The following is a 14,773-nucleotide window of genomic DNA, read 5'->3' on the forward strand; positions in this document are numbered from 1 at the left end:
TTGGATATTTTTTGTTATGCGATGTATAACCGCACTTGCATGAAAGCCTCATGACAAAAATATGCACATAAATGTTAAATTCATTAAGTAGTAAAGACTTTATGATATTTCAATATATCTGACCCTCATAGCTAAGTGAGAGATGTTGGTACGTGTTTATGGCCATGGGGCCTTTAAACGTACAATATTTCTCTCTCTTATAATTAATACTTATCACTAAAAAAGAGAAGCTTCTTAGAGAGAGAAAGTGTCGTTATCTAACGGCTAGACAGTAACCACAAACTTCCCAAGATTACAGGGCCACGTTTTCTGAAATATTTCAGGAGGAAGCCGAACGTTCGAGAACGGCCTCCTCCATCCCTCTTTAAGAAGGGTTTCATGGCCATGGAGAAGTACACTGAAATTTACAGAGTTCTCACAGTTCTGGTAAAAGCCTGATCTTTATGATCGATAGTCTCACGACACTGCCCCTAATCTTAAGAGTGGATCCATCGCTTCCCTCAAGTTTTTCAACACCTCTGGCGTAGCACAAACGCCCAAAAAGTCGTTTGCTCTGCGACCAGCAAGCCCTCTGCTCTAGCGACCTCGGGCTCAATCCAACGGTTGTTTCTTTGCTCGTGGTTTTCCTCTGTTCGGTTTCTGCTCTCCCCTGTTTTGGTTCTTCCCTCTTGCTTTTTGTCTTTTTTTTGTACCCCTTCTTTGATTTTTCTTATTTCTTCATTTTAATTGTTTTCTCTCACTTCCCTCCCTCTCCTCTTCCCTCCTAGATGTAGTGCTATTGGCTTCGTCTTTTCTCTTCTTTTTTTTTCTTTTTTTTTTTTTTTCCTTTGATTTTTGTCTTTAGCCTCTTGTCTCTTTTCTCTCTCTCCCTCTTACTTCTCTTTTTCTTTTCTCTTCCTTAGTTTTATCTTTAGCTACTTTTTTTTATCTCTTTTGTTTTGATCTTTTTGGTTCAGTTTTTCTCGAGGATTTTTTGGTTTGAGTCCTGCTGTGTTTTTTGTTAGTTGGTTTTTTTTTAGATCTCTTGTATGTAACTCTTTCCGCTTTAGGTTATGTCTCACTTTGTTTTCTCCTCCCACCCACTTCTCTCTTGCCCTATCTTTAAAACCCTACGTCCCATTCGTTGGTTGCACCGACACCGTTAGATGCCGCTATAAGTCTACGTTCCATCAGTATTTTTATTGTTGGTTCAACCCGAGCTTATGTGGTTACTGTGATGGGATGGTGCTTCCAAGTGGTGGTGAGTGGTCAGGGTTGAGGCTAATGGACTGGAGAGGGCATGCGGGTACTTAGCTTCTTTGTAGTGTTGGGTCTTTCAGATTCAGGAGTGATGATTGGTCTTTTTTTGAAGTAAATATTCATTCTCTATTTCTTCCTCTTGTAATTGTAATGTGGAAGCCCGTGCTTTTATTAATAAAAAACCTACTCTTGACATTGAAAACAAGTAATGTTTTTTTCATGAAGTAGGAGAGAGAGGAACGTATGCATTCATTCATGTTTTTTCGTTTGGGCATGCATGTGAAACCTCTATTTTTCTCTAATTTGTTGCGTAAGGTTTTCTCGCTCTCTCTCTCTTTCTTTCTTTCTCTCTCTTTACAATGACGTTTCATTTATCGTCACACGCGGACACGCATGTGCCTTTATCCCCTCCCCATGGGCCACAATGTCAAGCCCTGGTGGTGGGCTCCTTTTGCAACTAAATTGTGTTTGCTTACTCTTTCCTTCCAATTTAATTGCTTTCTCACTCTAATTGGACCCCACTCTTTGCATCTTACCCTCATGTTCTTGTCAAAACCCCTAAAAGACCCTCACTTTTATTCTTTTTTCTTTTGTTTTTTAATGATAATACACTAGAGGCTATTTATCTTCTCTACAAGGTGATAATTATTTCTAGCCATTAAATATCAAATTGTTTAGTTTGAGGTGTGTTATAAAGTTTGAAAAGTTTTTTTTTAACTTTTAATCTGGTCAATAACAACCATACAACCACCTAATTTTGAAATCTAACATGCGAACGTGATTGTAACCTCATTATATCAAAAGGTTCAAGGATTTAAAAAATGGTAGTAACTAGGATCAGGCATTGCAAAAACCAGTCCAGATCCATGAATTGGAGGTCTAGATCGCCATTTTACTATGCTGAAAAAACAGTGAACCGGTGAAAAACACATGAAAAACAGTGAACCGGCCAAAAACTGATCCAGATCAGTGAATCGACGTTTTTACTGTAACAAAACAACGTTTTTATTATAGCAAAACACCATTATACTGTAGCACATCACAGGTTCTCTTCTAAACTCTGACAATTTCATATATATTGACATAATCGGCACGTTTTTTAAATCATTGGTCTCTTTATATGCTTCTCCAACAAAAATAAAAAACAAAAAAATGGTCCATTAAAAAATCTTTTTTTTTTCTTGTAGCCTAATGAAAATTTGAAAATATGGGCCAATATAAAAAGCTCCATTTAGAATTTTGGATGAAGTTGTACTTTTTAGTCTTTATTTCGTTTATACAAGAAGTTAATAAGTGAGATTTTTCAGTATTCAAGTAGTTTTGTTTTTTAAGCATAAATTTTCAAACCCAGCATGCACACCTACCAACAACATAATGGCCCCCCAACACCTCAAAGACTCGAACAAAACCTAGAAAAAGTGCTTATCATCTCAACCTCCAATAATGATATACAACAAAACTCTGGACGTGCTCGTCCTATTTGTCGTCCATTTTATCTTATTTCCCCCCTTTTTTTCTCTCATACTTCCCTTCTTATATTTGAAGTTTCTCATCAAGACCTATCTTAATAAAATATAAAATCAGTTATTGGCCGTTAAATACGACCTTATAAAATCTCAACCATTGAAAAGGTGCTTGTCCATCCTGCTATCCATCCGCATCAAATTGACGGGTACTTGAGATATTGAGAGAGTTAGTAGACAACAGTATCCCAATGCATGTGGCCTTGAGAGAGACACCAGAGAGAGTGATTTGAGCAGACTAAGAAATGGTTTAAAGTAATGTTATGAAAGACAATGTGCCAAACTAACCGTACCTACGGTTCTGATCCGACTCACCATTTTTTTGAAATTCTTTCTGTATTTAAATTTGAAAAAAAAAAACCGTTGAAAACCAGGTGAGTTTAGGAAGTCTTTCGGCCTTGACTCCCACCCCACTAGCTCTGATTAAGAGGGTCTGAGCCAGCTTGCTACCAGCTCACTAGTTTTTTAAAATATGGTTGAAGTTGACACAAACATTATACACTGTCAAAGAATTACGATATTTAGAAGAGGAGTTAAACATGTATTTGATGGAAGATGTATCAAAGAAACCATTTATTTTAATGCAAAGAGAACACAAAAATTCTTGTCGATTAGATTTCAAATAGAGTGGTTGTCAGCATATCATTGACTAAACTCAAAGTTCTAAAAAATATTTCAAACTTTTGTGTCATACCTTAAGTCATCCAATTTGATTTCTAATGACTAGTATCGCAATTATGACCTCTTTGTAATAAAGATAAATGATTTTATGGTATACAAGCCCTATTTGATATGTACAGGGGAAGGAATAAATATCAAGGGTTTCTTGTGAGTAAATAAATCACGTGCATCTTTTTTTTTTTCCGATAATTATGTAAGGATACAATCGCTTATTTTAAAAATGAAACTCAAGACGTTATTATGGTACTCCGCCACCCTAACAGCCTAACGTTGAGCCCATTTCTAAATGGCATGCATACTTAGTTCATGGAGAACTCTTGTGTTGTAGAACTTTCTACTAAAGAAATGCAGTATTAAATATGATGCCTTGGTCTTATGTCTTCATCAAGTGATGAAAAAAAAATTATGGGTGGTATGCAAGAGAGAGGCATGCATAGTCATCAACTCATCATCAAATAAGGGAGAGAGAGAGAATTATTAACAGGAATAGTCATATTTAAGGGCAATATAATATGTTTCTCCCTATCCAACCATCCATTCTGAATAGACAGCTGAGATGGCATCAATTGTCATGTTTTTATTTTTTATTTTTTCTACTAAGCATTTTGACATTAAATTTTGGCAGCCCATTCCTCTCTTAAACTTGCACTAGTGAAAAATATATAAAAAAAAATTTCCAATAAAATAAAATTATCAAAATACCATTAAAATTTTCAAAAGTACTTTGATCATTAGAAGTACTTTGATTATTATATTTTATCAAAAATATTTTTAAATATTTCTTTTAACTGCGCCCTATTGAGATGATGAGGCTTACCAAATTTCAAGTTCGTATAATTTGTAAACAAAATTAAAAATAATATATTCAGAAGTGCGCCCTATTGAGATGATGAGGCTTACCAAATTTCAAGTTCATATAATTTGTAAACAAAATTAAAAATAATATATTCAGAAGTGAGTTTTAGATCAAACCATAAATAGCTCACTTGATCTAATTGGCCGGCTGGAGGGAAAGAAAATATTACATCTTCTATTTTTAAAAGAAGTATAGAAACCTTTCCCCATATTCAAATAAGAAAAAGAGAGAGAATAGGGAAGTCATTCGCATTATGAAGTTGCTCTTTTAGTTTTTATTTCAACCCAAACCCGCCTAGATTCAATAAACATGAAAATAGAAAGCTCATAATGCCAATTGAATAATGAACACAGACTTGCTTTTGTAATCCCTCTCTCTCTCTCTAAAATTTTCTCTCTCTCTCTCTCTCAAAAAATTTTCTCTCTCTCTCTCTCAAAAAATTTTCTCTCTCTCTCTCTTTCTCTCTCTCTCTCTCTCTCTCTCTCTCTCTCTCTCTGTCTAATAATCTCTCTCTCATGTCTCAGCTGTGTTGAAAAGGGACCTTGTGAGCAATCCTGGAACAATGCATGCCACCCCACCTTGCCCACAAAAAAAAATAATCCAATCTTTTTCCCCTCTCTCTCTCTCTCTCTAAAAACCACCCAACTCGAAACCACCAACGGTTTTCCACAACCATCAAATCAGAGCCCATACAAACCCCAAATCCTGCCTGTCTCTCTCATCTGCTTTACCCCCATGAAAGAGATGAGATCTCTAAGTGGTTTAGGCATTGGGCTGAGTCTGGTTTTTGGGTTCCTCTTACTTGCCCTTTTTGCAGAGCTCTACTACGTTTTATGGTGGAAGAAGAGAGAAAATCACAGAGAGCTGGACGAGGAAGAATACAGTAGCTCTGCAAGAGAAATGCTCTACCTTCTTTGCTGGAAGAAACCCCATTCTCTCTCCTCAGATACTCATGATACTTACACTGTAATGAGAGAAAATAGGAGCCTTGGGCCTGAACCAGACCCCCAGATTCAGTTACAGTCTGCCATGGCTGGGTTGAGCAAGGATGTGTTGGTAAAACCATATGGAGAAGATGGTATTGAGACTGAGATTATGAGGATCCACAACCTTTCAGGACCCCCAAGGTTTCTATTCACCATTAAAGAGGAGTCCAGAGAAGATTTGGAGTCAGAGGATGGCAAATCTAGGGCTGGAAGGAGCAGGAAAGGGTCTAGGAACAAGAGCTTGAGTGAGATTTTGGCCACTGTTGAAACCCCATTTGAGACCCCTCTCTCTTCACCCAAGTTTCTCACTGCTCCATTAGCCCCCATGGACCATAACCACTGTGGTGTCTCTTCACCTGGGTGTTATCCCCGTGGCTTCAATCCTTTGTTTGAGTCTTTTGGGGAGGCTGAAATCAATAGGGTCAGGGCATCACCACCTTCAAGGTTCAGGTTTTTGAGAGAAGCAGAGGAGAAGCTGTACAGGAAGAAACTGATTGACGCCCAGATGAAGATGATTAATGGTGGTGTTGCAGAGGAAAAGGTGGGCAAAAACCCATCTATTGAAGTTCAAGCAAAGCATATTAATGGTGGAGTTCCAGAGGAAAAGGTGGGCAAAAACCCATCTCTTGATGCTCAAACAAAGAAGGTTAAAGGCATGGTTTCAGAAGAAAGGGCGAGTAAAGTCCCATGTCTTGAAGCTCAAATGAAGAAGATTAATGGTGGAGTTTCAGAGGAGAAGTACCCATACCCTGTTCCTGGTTCATCAAGTGTGGTTTCAAGTGAGGAAGATGGAAATTTCATTACAATTATAGTTGCTAAAAATTCAGAGCATTCTGGGTCTTCACAGGCATGCTCTGGATCTTCACAGGTGTTGCCATTAAACAGTTCTCCTTCAAGTGTGAAGCTTTGTCATTAGACACAAGAAAGAGAAAGAAATCCAGACAGAGAGAGGGAAGGAAGAGAAAACCCAAGAACAGAGATGTGGGCTGTGTTTCTCAAGATACTTATTGAATTGGGCCTTGTTTCTCCACTGTTTCAGACATGTAAAGAGAGAGAAAGGTTACAGAAAGAGACAGAGAAAAAAGGAGAGGGATACATAACACCAAGAAGAGAGATGTGGGTTTTTGGCCCTAGGGTTTTGATGATTTGGGCTTTGTTTCTTCAGTGCTTTTTCTATTGGAGAAGCAAACATGGCTTGCTTTTTTTTTTATCTCTTTTTCTTGGGGTCAAGAAAATTAATTGAAATTGGAGATCTCTTGATGTGTGGTGGTGGAGGATATTATCAATTGATTTTATGGCAATTATCATTGCACTGTCCATTGATGACTGTTTGGATTTGGCTGAGGGGAAGGTTGAGAGATTCAGATTCAAGCTTTTTTTTTTTTTTTTTTTTCTTTTTTTTTTAATGGTGGCCACTGTAACCTGCAAGCATCAACTTACATGTGTAATGTGTGGGTGCTGTTCCTCTTTATCAAAGAGCACGTAATTTATCATTAAAACTTATTTTTATGACCTTTTTACATTTAATGTGGGTGTGTACTTTATAATAGAAGATTTAATTCACCAAATTATGTTATGATCTCTCCCCCTCTTAAATGATCTCTCTCTCTCGGTCTGTTCATTATTTTTCTTTTTGTTTTTACATTTTTGGTTTTCATTGTTGAAGGCAATGGGGTGAAAATGTGGAAAATTTGATTGCATATTTGCCTTTTGTTGATTCATGACTCCATTAAAGTGGCAGAAACCTTCTCAAATATCTTCTTCACACACGTTTGGAATTCAAAGCATCTTTTCGTCTCTTCAGGTCGGGTCCTGGAATGTCAGTAGGTTCACCGCAGGAAAAATCTCATAGTGAAGGGTAATTTGGGTATTCCAAAAAATAACAAGGGCTCCATGGATTGAGATTATTAGTGGTGAGCAAGTCTACTCCACCCTTGGGAGCATAGCTTATTTCCACTCCCTCGGTCGGTTGCAAGACCTACTTTAATGGATTCCTTCAATCTAAAATTTTAGAAACTACTCCTAGATGATTATTCTAAAACAAAAAAAATTGATTTTTCTAAAACTCAGATCTCATCATTTAAAAATTTAATTGTCACTATTCAATCTCGAGACATTATTTTTCACAAGTGCACAGAGGGTACAATTACGAACATCGTTTTACTGAGGTTAGTCTGTAGGTTTGTTGTGGTTAATCCGTTGTTAGAAAAACTGGTTGGTTAGCTCGGAACTGCTACGGTTTCGAGTCTGAATAGGGGCGCTTTTGGGGATCTCCCAGGCTAGGATAATCCCATAAAATTTCAGGCCTAAAACCGGCGGGTTAGGGGTTGAACCAGCCTTGTTTCGGTCAAACCGGCCGGTTTTTATGCTTACCGGACCGGTTAGAAAATATAATGGGTTTTATGAACAAATAACGATCGAGTAAAAATAACGTCGATTATTTTCAATTGAAGCCGTTATTTGATGTAGGAATTCACGGGTTGATTTTTTCAAGCTTTTTTATTCTTTTTTTTTCCATGTTTTGTCCTTTTTCATGCTGTATAGCTGTAAAATACTATTTATTATCTATAAAACAAGAAAATTTGAATCCAAGATTGAAAAATCAAGAGATTTTATGGATTGAAATGGCAGATTTCACGCTTTTTAAAATTTCTTCCATTTTATCATCTTCAATAATCAATAGTTTTTGAAGAAATTTAAGGGTTTTTAATCTTAATCGAATAATCTACAATATACCTCTTTCAATTTGTTCAAAAAACAAAATATTAGAGGTTGATTTTGGCCCAAAAAGCTACTACTCAAAGAACATGTGTTCGATGCAAAAAAAAAAATTGGATCAATTTTTTTGCCTTTTTTTATCAAATTGATTTGTGTATTGTGATCGTCAAGGCTCCATCTGTCACATAAAATAGGTATACTTATTTATTATTAAGTAAATATTTTTATATAATTTTTATCTTGCTCAGTTTCACATATATGAATTTTTCATGAATTTTTCAATTAAATAAAAAATACCAAATATTTTTTTTATGATTTTTGGTGTATTTGAAAAGGTGGTTGAAGCCTTTACAATATTTGTGTGTTGATTTGTTCGATTATCTTAACATTGAGGGTCGTTTCTTGCTTGAAATGTTGCTCGATTTTAGAAGGTTTTAAGAAATTGATTTTTCAAAAAATAATTATTTTGCTTAATAAAATTATTATTTTTGATGAATATAGAAAGTGTTTTCTATTTTTCTTAATAAAATAATATTTTTTGGTAAAATTATTTATTTTGATAAAAATATCTTGTTTTGATGAATATGACAAAACCTATATATATATATGGGCCTCTCTACATTGTGACATCTTGTCTTCTACCAATGAAATTCTAGATGGACATGTAAAAGTTGGTGGATCAATTTCTCTTCCATTGTTTCTAATTGTGATCAACAATATCTTGAAGTGTTGTAAAACTTGAAACAGCAGTACGTAAACATATGTATGTGCTTAGTAATAAACATAAACTAATATAATGTTTCTGTAACACCTGAATATCTAGAGTACATATTTACCTTGGGGTAATACACACCTGAATATCTAGATTGCATATTTACGTTGGGGTAATACATTTGTGGTAAAGTGTTGTAAACTTTTTATCAGACTTCATTTTAGGAAACAAAAAGATTTATCTGACCTACTTGGGATCATATACAGGACCATAGTATTCAAATATTAATTTATATAAAAAAAAAAAAAAAATTTTTGCAAGATAAATATATGTAATAAAATAATATATACTTAATCTAAATTTTTCTATTTTTACATATTTTTTTTATTTTATTTTTTTGGGTTTTTGACCTGTTTGAAAAAAAAAAAAAAAATCTACTTGACATGTTAGTCCGATTAACCGTCCCAATTAATCCGGTTCCGATTCTAACCACTCCCAGCCCCAGGTCGGATTTTGCAAACACTCGGTTAATCTATAGGTTGAAGGGGCTGCACCCTCAAATTTTGAAATCCTAAAAGTAATTCAAAGTTGGGATTTACCCAAGGGATTTAACCAACGGAGTAAATGGAAATTTTACTCCCGTGAGAGAGAGTAGAATATCTTTTCGGCCTTAGTGGTTAGGGTTGATGGTGATTAGTGAATAGTCTACGAGGTAATTGCTTTGTTTGGTGAACGATATCAATATAAGTATGAATTAATTTAACAATTTATTCGGACCTTTTCTATGAGGCAATCCTTGTGTTTGTGACCAATATCAATATGAATAGGAATTGAATAAAAAGTTCTACATTGGTCAGGATATAACCCAGGTTCTTCTATCAAGGAAAAGAGATTTATGGCGATTAAAAGACCTCATGAGATCAGTAGTGAATATTTTCTTAGTTAAATAATGAGATCAAATTAATGAACAGACACAAGTGTTTGGTATATTTGGGAATAAATCTACAATGTTTCCAATTTAAATTACAAAAAAGAGAAAAGAAAAAGGAAGTGCAACTTAAGAGATCTTTTGTCTTTTTTTTTAATAGGATCATGTCCAATTTGAATATATAATTGTCTTTTTTTTTTCTCATAGGATGATGTCCAATTTGAATACATAATTTTGACCAGTGTTTGAAAAGTCGGCATGTCCGACTCGAGAATTGGTACCCCCGGGGGTGCCTGTTCCACTAGTTCCAGTAAAATACACGAGAACTGCCCGTGTCTAGAGAGAACTAGGCGGTTCTGAACAGTAAACCACCCGATGACATCATAAACCCGCGATTATGAATCACCAATCTTCAGATCAACACATTGCACAATCTCACACCCCACACGTGGCACAATCTCACACCCCGCACGTGGCACAATCTCATACCCCGAAGTATCACGATCACACGTAGTACCTCACATGTTGGGCTGCCTCAGCAGCTTTGCTCGTGCACTTTATATGTTATTACATTGTTATTTATAGAGGAAAGTTGAATATTGATCCTTCGATGTGGGATAATTCCCTCAAGCATCATTAAATGAAGATCGAATTTGAATGTATACTATTAATAGGAAACATGATATCACGTGCGGCGAGGTGGCATTGACGGTTATTACGTCCAATTTCTTCCTTGACAGCTTAAGGTTGAATCCTCTTGCCTTGGGCGCTATGTATTTCTTTTGTTGTAATTTCTTCCTTGATGTCCCAAGCGCTATAAATTATTTTTGTTGTAAACAATATAAAAGGCGTAAAAAAAATGAAAAATGAAAAGTTTATTCTATTTGAAATCATTCTCTTTCTACTAATAATATCTTTTACTAAATTTATTCTAGAAACCTAAAAAATTAATTTTTTAAAAAATTAAAGTGTTATTTCAAAAATCGATACGCATTTTAATAATTTCTACATTGATAATCAATTCTTTTATTCTATTTATTAATTTTTACATTATAAATCATGTAATGTACTAATTTTCTTACAGTTGTCAATAATACATTTTAAATTAGATAATATTATAAATTTTGGATTGTTATTATTTGTATAATAAAATAATTATAAAATGTAAACCAAATATTTTAATTTCAGTATATAATATAATAGTTAGTTAAGTTGTAATAATTTTGGATTATAGTTAGTTAGGTTGTAATAATTTGGGTTTTTTTAGCTGATTAGGGTTTTTCGTCAATTCGAGATTTTAGTGGCCATTTTTTCATCAATTTAATCTACTATTTATTGAAGTCTATGTATAATTATATACTTTATACATGATAATTCTAACTGTTAACATAAGTTTATACAAGGAAAGAACATCTCAATATTCACAAATTGATAAAAAAAACGTGAAAGTAAATAATATAGTACTCTCATTTCTTATTGGATTCCTAAAAGACAACATTTATAATGAATTTTAATAATTTTTCTGGATTTGTTTTAAAGCTCAATCCGACCGATTCGGCCGATTCCCGATCCGAATCACCGATTCACTGATCCGGATAAGTTTTTGGAGTGCCCGATCCGGGGCATCGATCTATTTTTTAAACCACTGGTTCTAACTATAAAAAAGAAAATAGTGTTATTATGCCATGCCATTTTTGAAGCAAGTGGTCATATGATTACCCAAAAAAAAATAAAGGAAATTTCATATAGCTATTGACAAATATTTCCCAAAAAAAAGGGAAATTTCATATAGCTATTGACAAATGTTTCCCAAAAATATAAGAATCAGAAACCTTGCCAACAAAATAAGGAATATTGTGGGGGAAAGTGTCACTTTGAATAAAAGAACAAAAGGAAAAAGGGATCTTTTTAAAAAGAAGCAAGCGGTAGCGATTGTCCCCTTAGTTATAGTAACTTTATATGGACATGGGCAAAAGTTTAAAATTAGGAGCATGAGATTCCTCTCCGAAAGATGAAGAGATAATTTAAAGTATTTCCTTTGGAAGAAACACAAAAGAAGGAATGGAAATTCAATGTTATCAATATTGGAGGGTCGGACCTAATCAAAACCAATCCCACTCAAACTAGTTTTTAAAAATATTAAAATAAATAAATAATATTTTAAAAAATGGCTTACTTTGTTTGGCCAGTTGAACTGGTGGAAACCAATTATTTGAACTGTCCAAAATTGATCAAATAGTTTTTACCGTTTTTTATGAAATCCAAGTTTTACTCTAAATCAAATCGACCAAAGCACCAGTCGGTAATATGACCACCAATTTAGTCTGGTCTGAACAACGAAATGAAAAATAATCCACTTTAAAGTTTCAAGAAAAATATAAGGTTGTTTAAGCTTTTGGCTAGGTAGTTGGGACCTAGGGAATAAAATACCATGTCCAAGGATAAAAATCCTGAAACCTACCCCAAAAGAACAAAGAAAGTTGCACTCACCTTCCTTTCTTATGCTACAATATGGCAGCAATTTTTGGTAAGATGTAACAATATTGCAACATAGTTAAATTGTTATAAGAGGGAATTTGAGTCAACCAGTACCCTATCATGTGATCTTACTCCTCTAAGTGTGCCCCAAATCTTAACCGTCCATTCAAAGCTTTTGGATGCATCTCTACACGTCTTCATTGCATTAAATTGGACCTTTAGCTGACCTACCCGCTCCCAAGGCAAATCCCTTTCTCTTACCTTAAAAAAACCATTTTAAAACTAAATAAAACAAAAAAACTCAATTCTTAATCATAAACCATGAAGTGGAGGTCAAGTTATGATGATCAAACTATAAAAATTTCAAAGCTCTTATCTAATGCACAAAACAAGTCCAAATTCCAGCAAGAAATTTTGTTGAAAAATAACAAATATTTTGTGACTTTTTGCCCATGGTCCTTGTTTTAGTGCCATCCAACGGTCAACAGAAGAATCCCACCGAAATTTGAATCAATGCTTATTGCCTGCCAATGCACATTCCAAAAACCTTTCTTTCTTCTTTGAGCGACTATACAATGCTCCTGCTGGAGCATGGTTTGTTTCTACTCCCTCAATTAAAATACCTACTTGGAAATATTTTTTCAATCTGAAATTTTGCGAACTACTTAAGAATTACTAGATGATTATTCTCAAAAAAACAATTCTAAAATTTGAGCTTTCTAAACTTAGATCGCACCATCTAAAAATTGGATGATCTCTTTTCAATCTTTTCGGGTGCATAGAGGGTAGGATATTTTTTATTATTATTAAAGTTAATCTACAGGCTGAAAATTTTGCATTTCCACCTGAAAAAATTTATATAGAGCCCAAGCTCTAAACAATCAAATAAGAGCCCACCTCAAAAATTTCACTAGAAGAAGTTGTTTTGATGCCCAAATATCCTCAAATTGATCATCTCGATATCAAGATGCATGCACATAAGAAACAAATAGATTTCAAGTTTTGGAAATAGTGCATCTAGTAACGTATTTTTGGGCTGTCAATTTTCAATATTTCCAAGTTTTCATATATCTGCTCGATCTACACTATTTTTTGAAGCTTTAAAACTTTATAATTAAATGTGAAAATATATTTTAAGGCTATCAAAAAAAAATTCAATATTGAAATCACATTTCTCGATAGTATTTGAAGGTGGGCTTTACGTTGATTATTTAGAGCCTCGGCTCTATACAAACCGCACCCTAAATTAATTCCAAGCGGGGTATCATCCGAGGGAGTAAATGAGCATTATACTTCAGCGAGAGTAGAATATCTTTTGGCTTCTTTTACTTGATATACTAGTATTGACAAATGAGAAGGTTAGCTGGCAAGAAAACGCGGAATAAAAGTGGTTTTGACCTCCATGACTAAACATAAAACCAATAAACCATTAGGCCCAAGCCCATGAAAGCTAGGTTCTATATGGTGGACCTAAGGTCCAAGGCCCAACTTGAGAACTCACCAAATAAATGGCCCATGGCAGCAGCTAAACAGAAACGTAAACAATTAAACACTATTTAACGCAACATTTACCAGCTCACTTCTCACAATGCACCGTTTTCCCCTAGTGGGTTCTGAATTCAACCTACTTTCAGTTTTTCAAACCCTAAGAACTCCCAGTCACAATCAATCTTTCCTTAAAAAATCTCTCAATAAAGGGGATTCTCTACCCCTCTCTCTCTCTCTCTCTCTCTCTCTCTCTCTAACTAAGAATTTATCAATAAAGCGTTCTCTTAAAAAATCTCCCTCTGCAAAGCAGTTCCTCTCTCTCTCTCTCTCTCTCTCTCTCTCTCTCTCTTATCATTTAATCAATGTCATCAGTATCAACGAGGTGACATGACCCAACAAGGTGAGATAAAAAAGGGTTGAAAATTTCTCCATACAAGGATATTTCAAAATTGAATTTTGATTATGCTCAATTGGACATCCCAAAAAGAGGGAGAATTTGGAGGAAACGCTAAGGATCACAGAAACAATTTAGTTCTCATCTCTTTAGGGAAGATGTGGCATAAGTTCAGGCAATGAGGCAGAAGTCACAGCTCCACACGGGGCCTAAAACTATTGCAGAATTGGGAGAAGTAAAAAGGAGTGGTGTTACCAAATACTGTAAAGTGGTGTTAGCAAAAAATCGCAAGAGATTAGTGCCTAGAATAAGGGAATTTCGGACATCACAGAGAAGATCGCAAGAAATTACTGCCTAAAATAAGGGAATTTCAGACATCACAGAGAAGAGTGGCATCTGAATACAGATTTGCCACAAAGAGGCCAACAAAGATGAAAACGAACTAGCCAATGGAGAGCTGCTTAATTATGTGACTATCACTGGATTCTTGTTTCTCTTATAGCATTTGTATATGGCGAAATTAAATCCATGAAACAGGATTGCATATAATGAGATATTATGTACCATTGGTACAATGAGGTCACGATTACTTATAACAATATGATGTGAAATCTGATAGCTTCAGTGTGCCACAAAATTTCTTTTGAACTTTAAACATGATCAATGCAATAAATACAACCACCCATTTTCACATCCAATGGTCAAAATTAATTATGACCACTTTGTATCAAAGGTAAATGATCGTACTGTATACTTTTTCTAATGAAAAG

At 34.8% G+C, this 14,773-nt stretch overlaps 1 protein-coding gene across 1 annotated transcript; it reads left to right on the plus strand.

The window, feature by feature from the left end:
• The first annotated feature begins 3,617 nt into the window (after positions 1-3,617).
• Positions 3,618-6,784, plus strand: LOC18436028 (uncharacterized). The gene has a single exon (XM_006846056.4). The coding sequence runs from the start codon at positions 5,035-5,037 to the stop codon at positions 6,199-6,201; it is 1,167 nt and encodes a 388-aa protein (XP_006846119.4). The 5' UTR covers positions 3,618-5,034; the 3' UTR covers positions 6,202-6,784.
• The last annotated feature ends 7,989 nt before the right edge of the window (positions 6,785-14,773 follow it).

This window comes from Amborella trichopoda, chromosome 8 (assembly GCF_054954075.1).
Source record: "Amborella trichopoda isolate Santa Cruz 75 chromosome 8, AtrichopodaSantaCruz75HAP2 v2.0, whole genome shotgun sequence".
Classification (NCBI taxonomy): Eukaryota; Viridiplantae; Streptophyta; class Magnoliopsida; order Amborellales; family Amborellaceae; genus Amborella; species Amborella trichopoda.